This window comes from Sardina pilchardus, chromosome 14, assembly GCF_963854185.1.
Source record: "Sardina pilchardus chromosome 14, fSarPil1.1, whole genome shotgun sequence".
Taxonomy (NCBI): Eukaryota; Metazoa; Chordata; class Actinopteri; order Clupeiformes; family Clupeidae; genus Sardina; species Sardina pilchardus.
In genome coordinates, this window is record NC_085007.1 from 290,426 (window position 1) to 300,425 (window position 10,000).

Genomic DNA, 10,000 nt, shown 5'->3' on the forward strand with positions numbered 1-10,000 from the left:
TGAAGTGTCTCACTCTTCCTCACACGGTGTTATTGGTGCTGAAGTGTCTCACTCTTCCTCACGTGGTGTTATTGGTGCTGAAGTGTCTCACTCTTCCATTGTTCTCACGTGGTGTTATTGGTGCTGAAGTGTCTCACTCCTCCATAGTTCTCACACGGTGTTATTGGTGCTTAAGTGTCTCACTCCGCCTCACACGGTGTTATTGGTGCTGAAGTGTCTCACTCTTCCTCACACGGTGTTATTGGTGCTGAAGTGTCTCACTCTTCCTCACACGGTGTTATTGGTGCTGAAGTGTCTCACTCTTCCTCACGTGGTGTTATTGGTGCTGAAGTGTCTCACTCTTCCATAGTTCTCACACGGTGTTATTGGTTCTGAAGTGTCTCACTCCTCCATAGTTCTCACACGGTGTTATTGGTGCTAAAGTGTCTCACTCCTCCATAGTTCTCACGTGGTGTTATTGGTGCTAAAGTGTCTCACTCTTCCATAGTTCTCACACGGTGTTATTGGTGCTGAAGTGTCTCACTCCTCCATATCTTCTCACACGGTGTTATTGGTGCTGAAGTGTCTCACTCCTCCATAGTTCTCACGTGGTGTTATTGGTGCTGAGAAGGTGAATGAGTTGAAAGGAGCCTTTAAAATGCAAATCTTCTACATGTGATGCCTGTGCGATGAGTAGCTACTTAGTGAGTAGGAACAGAAACAGAAGAATCTTATACATGTGATGCCTGTGTGATGAATAGCTACTTAGTGAGTAGGAACAGGAACAGAAGAATCTTATACATGTGATGCCTGTGCGATGAGTAGCTACTTAGTAAGTAGGAACAGAAACAGAAGAATCTTATACATGTGATGCCTGTGCAATGAGTAGGCTACTTAGTGAGTAGGAACAGAAACAGAAGAATCTTATGCATGTGATGCCTGTGCGATGAGTAGGCTACTTAGTGAGTAGGAACAGAAACAGAAGAATCTGTAGCCCTATGTGTTGATAGGGCTAAGTAGCAGCAGCATAGTGTTCGTGAAGAGTACGGCAGATTAAAATAGTAGTAGCTATGTGACCAGCCCCATAATGTTGGTGAATGAATCATGTAGGTAGAGATGGCGTCTGCGCCTATTGTCTAACAATTTGGTTGTGCCCGATGCGTAACTCCAAGAAAAAGTTCATTGTGATTGGATGTAGGCTCCAGTAAGTCTAGCTAGAGGGAGCACACACACGGGATTGAGTGGTTCAATAACACTGCCGGTGACTGGTGCAGGAACCAATCAGAGGCGTGAGCACCTGGTGACGTGTTTTCAAGTTGAGACGCTGAAGATGGGCTCGACCCGACACCTTTGTTGTTGTTTTTTTGTTTGTTTGTTATGGCCTGTGGTGCTCTCTCGGCACTTTGAATTCAGTTTTGTATACATTTCAGCCCCTGAGTGCACTCTACCTGTTTACTACCTGGCAAATGAATCATCCCACAGGCCTGTTTAAACTGTGGCAAATGAATCATCCCATAGGCCTGTTTAAATTGTGGTGCACACATGATCTTGCTTCTGTCTTCCGTGGACTTCTCATGTTGTGCTCGCTCCTGGTTTAAACCCCAGGTCTCTGTTCTTAGTTTGAACCTGTAGAAGCCTTTAGATTACAGTGGTTCCTGATCAGCAACTGGGCAGTTGCAGCTCTCTGGTAGGCAAATCTTGAAAAGCAATTTGTATGTAGCAGTCACCCTTTATAGATATTACTTGCCTGCTCTAAGAAGGAGAACATTCAGTCAGTTATGAATCCAATGCATTCAGTCAGTTATGAGTTCAATTCAGTCAGTTATCAATACATTCAGTCAGGTATGAGTTCAATATACTGTACAGTATTTAGTCAGCTATGAGTTCAATACAGTCAGTCAGTTATGAGTTAAATTCAGTCAGTTATCAATACTTTCAGTCAGTTATCAATACTTTCAGTCAGTTATGAGTTAAATTCAGTCAGTTATGAGTTTAATATATTTAGTCAGTTATGAGTTTAATATATTCAGTCAGTTATGAGTTCAATATATTTAGTCAGTTATGAGTTCAATACATTCAGTCAGTTATGAGTTCAATATATTTAGTCAATTTTGAGTTCAATATTCAGTCAGTTATGAGTTCAATATATTTTGTCAGTTATGAGTTCAACACATTTAGTCAGTTATCAATACATTCAGTCAGTTATGAGTTAAATTCAGTCAGTTATCAATACATTCAGTCAGTTATGAGTTCAATATATTTAGTCAGTTATGAGTTCAATATATTCAGTCAGTTATGAGTTCATTATATTTAGTCAGTTATGAGTTCAATACATTCAGTAAGTTATGAGTTCAATACATTCAGTAAGTTATGAGTTCAATATATTCAGTCAGTTATGAGTTAAATATATTCAGTCAGTTATGAGTTCAATACATTTAGTCAGTTATCAATACATTCAATCAGTTATGAGTTCAATATATTTAGTCAGTTATGAGTTCAATATATTCAGTCAGTTATGAGTTCAATATATTTAGTCAGTTATGAGTTAAATATATTCAGTCAGTTATGAGTTCAATATATTCAGTCAGTTATGAGTTCAATACATTTAGTCAGTTATCAATACATTCAATCAGTTATGAGTTCAATATATTTAGTCAGTTATGAGTTCAATATATTCAGTCAGTTATGAGTTCAATACATTTAGTCAGTTATGAGTTCAATACATTTAGTCAGTTATGAGTTCAATATATTTAGTCAGTTATGAGTTCAATATATTCAGTCAGTTATGAGTTCAATACATTTAGTCAGTTATGAGTTCAATACATTTAGTCAGTTATGAGTTCAATATATTTAGTCAGTTGCATTCTTTCTCTGGAGCATGATGACGATGGGAATGCTGGGATCTGAGGCGTGATGTTGACGATGGGAATGTTGGGATCTGAGGCGTGATGTTGACGATGGGAATGCTGGGATCTGAGGCGTGATGATGACGATGGGAATGCTGGGATCTGAGGCGTGATGTTGACGATGGGAATGCTGGGATCTGAGGCGTGATGTTGACGATGGGAATGCTGGGATCTGAGGCGTGATGATGACGATGGGAATGCTGGGATCTGAGGCGTGATGTTGACGATGGGAATGCTGGGATCTGAGGCGTGATGTTGACGATGGGAATGCTGGGATCTGAGGCGTGATGTTGTAAAGCTCCTATAAAGTGGAGGAGTAGGATTTCCACCTTCAGGCTTGTGATATTTTACACTCACCCCAAAGCGTTTGACCTTCAAAAACCTTACGCCGAGGAAAACAGGCTGTCTTTGCTTTTTCTCACAGAAATAAAGCAAATTAGTAACCTGTTGCTTATACAGTAGATCTCCTTTAGGAGAAATTAACCAGATCTTACTCTAATTCGTTTCTTGTGAATCCCCTTTAGGAGAAATAGAGAGCAAATTAATAATAGGACTGAAACAAGAGAAAGTATATGTCTTAATAGTTGAATATCTTACCTAGGAGAAGTGAGATGTTGCATTTTCCTTTCCTATAGCTTTAAACTTGCTCAAACCTTTTAACATTTTAGTTTCTCCATCACAGGGGCGATCTAGCTGGTGTTGCTCGGGGTGATGGAGGTGTTGATGAACGCTCACACCCTCTTGTGGTGGTGCTGTGAAACGCAAGCTCAATCCCTCCTCTCGACTCGTAACCAGTGATGTGATCTGATCTGGCTGGTAAGGGGTGATCTGGCTGATGACTGGTAACCAGTGGTGTGATCTGGCTGATGACTGGTAACCAGTGGTGTGATCTGGCTGATGACTGGTAACAGTGGTGTGATCTGGCTGATGACTGGTAAGGGGTGATCTGGGTGATGCGTGGGTGATTGCCTCTCCACAGTCAGCTGAGGACTGAGACAGTCCTATGGGACATTGGTTTAATTACTAGGGTGCCCCTTACACCAATTATCTTGAAGTTTTGGGTATTGTGACAAAACAACAAAACGACTCATTTGTGAAGCTTGAAATTAATTTTACATTTTCTATGCCTGTAGTAGTCACTGAATGATCAGTGTCTACTCTTTCATCTTACAGAGGACAAATTCATGTGCGTCTGATGTATATTTATTTTGGTAATGTGGAAATACAACATTGTGGTGTTTCTCATGATTACGTGTTTCACAGGTTTAATTGAAAAGCCCAGTACTCCACATCATTGGAAATGCATTCAGAGTGAAAGAAAAAAAATACAATTGTTAGTTTCAAATGTCTCCATGAAGATAAGTACAAATCAATCAGGAGGACTGTTACATAATTGACATGAAATATTTTTGCATCTGTATTTAGAAATATATAACCTATATAGTTATCAAAAAAGTCAAATGCATGCTCACAGAATCATGTTTACAAGAATCTGAGGTTCTTACTTTGATCCTGAAACCCGGGAATTGCACAGTCACATTTTGTTGTGTCAGAAAAGCTTGAAGTGTTGACCAAACACAGAGCACCAGCACAATCTAGCACCTCCTCTGGCTGTGGGCCAATGATGCTCATTACAGTACAGTGACACTTGTCCTTTTGGTTCCATTTATCCAAAGCTACACAAGAGTTCAATCAAGAACTACTCTATATACGTAGATAAAGTATATACCTTTATATACTTTATATACATGTAGAACTGAATCTAGCAGTCCTTTGAGTTCCTCAGGGGGTTCCCCCTATAATCGTTAACTTATTACATTAACTTGTGCTACTTGCATTTAATGTTATGAAAAACAATGATCTCAGTCAACTCTTAGAACCATATATTTCTGAGATCTTAATATGTCTTTGTTGCCTACAGTCTTCCTCCCCCCTGATATCTTCACACATCCCGCTACCTCCATCTTGCCTACTGCTGTGCATAGATACGGTGAAGGCTCTTTCTCCGGATTAGTTGGGTGTAGCATTGGGCTTGACTCCTACACTGCTGCACACAGCACACGTGTGTGTGCTTTCACAAGTGTGTGTGTGCTTTCACAAGTGTGTGTGCTTTCAGGGTGAAGGAGTTGATTTTGATGTAAAATGTAGACATTTGCAGACCATTTGAAAAGTGCCCCACAGTAGATCCAAACTAGCATTCAGATAGCAGCTACCTGATGGTCACCCTATAGTCACCTGTCCCTGTGATATTTCCACACACATGTGTACATTATGTTATGATGCCTCCCCTCCCATCTCCACTCTCACCATGAAGGACACCTGCCTGCAGAGTGCCCCCTTGTATAGTAATAAAGAAAAAGACAATAATATTTCAGGTGATCAGCCTCCATACAGCCTTTTGTCCTAATGTGGAAACTACCATCTCAGCTCATTATTCTACAGAACTATTGCCTGATATGTGATCAGTCAGCATTCTACAGGACTATTGCCTGATATGTGATCAGTCAGCATTCTACAGGACTATTGCCTGATATGTGATCAGTCAGCATTATACAGGACTATTGCCTGATATGTGATCAGTCAGCATTATACAGGACTATTGCCTGATATGTGATCAGTCAGCATTCTACAGGACTATTGCCTGATTTGTGATCAGTCTGGATGGCTCAATGAGACAGCCTGCGAATCCACAAAAATCATCCAAAATGACTTGCTCTGTGCATTCGTTATTCATTCCGTTTGAAACAATCGAATTGCGCCGACTCTACCTTTTGCACCGCAAGGCTTGTTCTTGTATTCCCAGTACAAAATGATTTTTTTTCCAAAGGCTCTTTCTCTCTTTAAATACACATTGAACAGGATTATTTGATGCCACCTGGGCTGAAGCACCTGACTGTCCCTGACAGCTGCCAGATGCTGACGAGAGGGTGGGCTGGCGATCAGATCTTGGGCAGGAACACCTTGAGAGGGGGGCTGGCGGAGGCGGATCAGATCTTGGGCAGGAACACCTTGAGCGGCTCGTTCTCGTGCACCTTGTCCAGGAAGCCCAGGTTGAAGTAGGGGTAGAGCGTCTCGCCGAAGGTCTCGTGGAAGGTGTACAGGTGCGTCATGCTCTCGGCGTTGTAGAAGGACACGAGGCCGCGCTTGTAGTCCAGGTAGACGCCGATCCTGGCCAGCGGCTCCTCCAGCGAGAGCACGGTGGGCGGGGACGTTCCCGCCATGTACTGGACGCCGTAGGACAGCGACAGCGTCCAGAAGCCGTTGGCGGGCAGCGCCTTGATGACGCCCTTGCGGGGCACGGACTCGCGGGCCACGCCCACCGTCCACACCGTGCTGCTGTACACCTCGATCTCCCAGTAGTGCCGGCCGTGCGTGAAGCCCTGGCTGGCCAGCAGCGACAGCGCCGCGTTGAAGCGCTCGGGGTTGTCCTGCACGCTGCTGTTGAACGTCTGGTAGCGAACGCACGTCAGCGACGACGTCAGGCTCAACCACGGGTTAGCCGTGCTGGAGTTAAAGGTGATGGCCGAGGGCACTAGGCACAGAGAGAGAGAGAAAGAGAGAGAATGAGAGAGAATGAGAGAGAGAGAGAGACAGAGGGAGAGTTTTACTTACACTTTTGATATCTTTGTTTGGATTCAATTATTTAATGTCCCTTAAGGGGAAATTTGGTTCACAACAAGACCATTTATACATAAAAAGACGTTATAAATAGAGCATAGTGCTTGCGCTGTAATTAATATACACTATATTCAAATGAACATACGGTATACAGTAATAACAACACAACAACAGCACATTGCATTTATAAAGTGCTTTTCAAGGCACCTTAAAGGGACACTTCACCGATTAGCATTAAGCTTTATATCTTTAGAAAACGAGTCATGTTTTTGAATGGTCGTGCATCATTCCCTCAGTTTGCCTTGAGATGGGAGAAATAAGTATTTCAATGAAGCCCATGAATAGGACCACCTGCTTTCAATGATGTAAAATGGTGAATTTTGCATCATTGAAAGCAGGAAGTCCAACATTGAAATCCGTATTTCTACCATCTCAAGGCAAACTGAGGGAATGATGCACGACCATTCAAAAACATGACTGGTTTTCTAAAGATACAAAGCTAAATGCTTATCGGTGAAGTGTCCATTTAAGCACTTCACAGTGAAGGGGGAACTTCCCTAACCAGCACCAAAGTGTACAACCCACCTGGAGAACCTACCCTAACCAGCACCAAAGTGTAGAACCCACCTGGAGAACCTCACTAATCACCACCAATGTGTAGAACCCACCTGGGGAACCTCACTAACCAGCACCAAAGTGTAGAACCCACCTGGAGAACCTCACTAACCAGCACCAAAGTGTAGAACCCACCTGGAGAGCCTCACTAACCAGCACCAAAGTGTAGAACCCACCTGGAGAACCTCACTAACCAGCACCAAAGTGTAGAACCCACCCGCTCACCCTCTCTGTCTCTGGTTCTGTGCTGTGCTGTATGAGAGGGGGAGTGGCTACAATAGAGCGGAGAAAGCCAATGTGTGCTTCTGTTACCGATACCGATATATTTAACAACATCTTTTGCACTTACTCGTGCCGATGGCAGGACACCTGCAACATTTCAAATCAATCGGAGGAACAGTTTGAGAGGTATGCGAATAACATACACATTCTGTAACCCATGCTGGTTGATTGATGATTGCGGTCCGTGAACTACATCAGGTGACTATGGAGAGTTAACCCCACCATGGTGGAGGTGTACTGGGCTGTGAACTGGAGAGTTAACCCCGCCATGGTGGAGGTGTACTGGGCTGTGAACTGGAGAGTTAACCCCACCATGGTGGAGGTGTACTGGGCTGTGAACTGGAGAGTTAACCCCACCATGGTGGAGGTGTACTGGGCTGTGAACTGGAGAGTTAACCCCACCATGGTGGAGGTGTACTGGGCTGTGAACTGGAGAGTTAACCCCACCATGGTGGAGGGTCAGTTGGTCCACTATACCTGGGTAGATGCTGGTGGAGGGTCAGTAGGTCCACTACACTGTACCTGGGTAGATGCTATGGGTGAAGGGGTCGTGCTACGTGTGTGTGCGTGTGTGTGTGTGTGTGTGTGTCCACTATACCTGGGTAGATGCTATGGGTGAAGGGGTCGTGCTACGTGTGTGTGTGTGTGTGTGTGTCCACTATACCTGGGTAGATGCTGCCTTTCAGGGACTTCCAGACGCGGTACTGCAGCGGGCCGGCGAAGCGTCCTTCACACAGGCTCGGTGCCGTATGGGTGGGCTTCTCAAACTTCAGCGGTTGCCTGGGACGACCAGAGGGAGAGTGGGCAGGAGTGAGAGAGGGAGGGATAGAGAGAGAGAGAGAGAGATGGGGAAGTGTGAGAGAGGAGGGGAGGGAAAGAGGGAGAGAAAGGAACAATGAAGTTTCTTTGTCCAAAAGAAATAATGAAAATGTAACATGAAGCAAAAACAGCAGCAGGTCTCACCTTTGGAGCAGAGTCTTTATGTTCTGCAGAGGAGACAGGAAACAGAGAGAGAGAGAGAGAGAAAGGGAAACAGAGGGGATAGGGAGGACAAAAAGAAGAGAGAGACGGAGGGAGGGGTGAGAGAGGGGAGAGGGGAGTCTGATTAACTTGGCAAGCATCTCGCAGACGAAAGGAAAACTTTTCCATATGACATCAGCGTCTGAGAGGAGTTCACTCTCTCTCTTCCGTGCTCTCAGTCAGTGGGAAATCCCCATCTGTGTGTGTGTGTGTGTGTGTGTGTGTGTGTGTGTGGGAGTGTATATGCATCCCATTTAAATCATTATCTCTCTGAGCACTGATGGGGGTGAGCTCACTTCCTGTGTGTCCCCCGGAGGCGTGAGCCAATAATCTCACGCCACATCATCATGCCTGCTGTGGCCGGGTGGAAACCGTCCAATAATCTCACGCCACATCATCCTCACCGCACTAATTAAAGCTTGTTGCTTATAAACTAGCAATTAGCACATGATGGGGTGCCAAGGGCTCTGTTGCCTCCACTTAAAGGAGCACTGCTGAGAGGCCTCCGTATGTTTGCAGGAGAGTAAAATAAAGTTAGTAGCCGGTAATGTTATTCTGTGTCTTTTTGGCATTTAAACAGCTGTTTTCTGTTGTCAACATGTCCAATGGGATTATCCCATTTTTAAACTAAATCCCTCAGTCACAGGGCTCGGCCACACCCCCTCCTCTATCCAATCCATCAGCAGAGGCAACGGTCACAGGTTACCATAACAACCCTCTCTATGAGTCTCCGTGCTGAGCTGTCTGGCTCACCAACTCAAAGAGCAGATATGATGACACCAAACACATATTATACAGACACATCAGTCAGAAGGTGTCTTGTGCTGTCTGCAATGATTAAAAAAAGGATTTTAATATCATTTAACTTGTAGGATTTGCCTATGGGGAGGTAGTCGCATGCCCACCCTGGTTTCAGTTAAGACGTTTTAAAGTAATGTTAATCCCCCAAAGTCTCTGAATATGACAGTTTTAAGATAAGTGCATCATTATTATTTGCCAATGTGAGTGAGGCTAGTGGCTGCAGGCTAATCTGGCTAGTGGCTGCAGGCTAATTTCCTCCAATCAGTTTATCTCTGGTCTCGCTCTCTCCCTCTCGCCCACTTGCCTTAATCACACGAGAGGCGTTCACATTCACCCATTTGCCTTAATCACACGAGAGGCGTTCACATTCACCCACTTGCCTTAATCACACGAGAGGCGTTCACATTCACCCACTTGCCTTAATCACACGAGAGGCGTTCACATTCACCCACTTGCCTTAATCACACGAGAGGCGTTCACATTCACCCACTCAAAAACACCCTCCTCAGGTCTGAGTCAACCAACTGAAACTGCTGATTAGTACAATCAGGCTCTGAAACGCTTTATTACACTCTTCAGTATACTCTACTCAACTCTATGTTCACAACACTATTCAGTATACTCTACTCAACTCTATGTACAGATGGATAAACTCTTATGAGTGGATTACCAACACTCTTCAGTATACTCTAGTCAACTCTATGTTCACAACACTATTCAGTATACTCTACTCAACTCTATGTACAGATGGATAAACTCTTATGAGTGGATTACCAACA

General features: G+C 44.0%; 1 protein-coding gene across 1 annotated transcript in view; it reads right to left on the reverse strand.

The window, feature by feature from the left end:
- Positions 1-4,072: 4,072 nt before the first annotated feature.
- Positions 4,073-10,000, reverse strand: part of trim69 (tripartite motif containing 69) — a 14,327-nt gene continuing 8,399 nt past the window's right edge. Inside the window, exons 5-7 of the mRNA XM_062554965.1 lie at positions 8,364-8,386; positions 8,065-8,180; positions 4,073-6,417 (exon numbers count right to left, since the gene is read on the reverse strand). Coding sequence (XP_062410949.1) covers positions 5,873-6,417; positions 8,065-8,180; positions 8,364-8,386 — 684 coding nt within the window. The 3' untranslated portion in view covers positions 4,073-5,872. The remainder of the gene's footprint in view (positions 6,418-8,064; positions 8,181-8,363; positions 8,387-10,000) is intronic.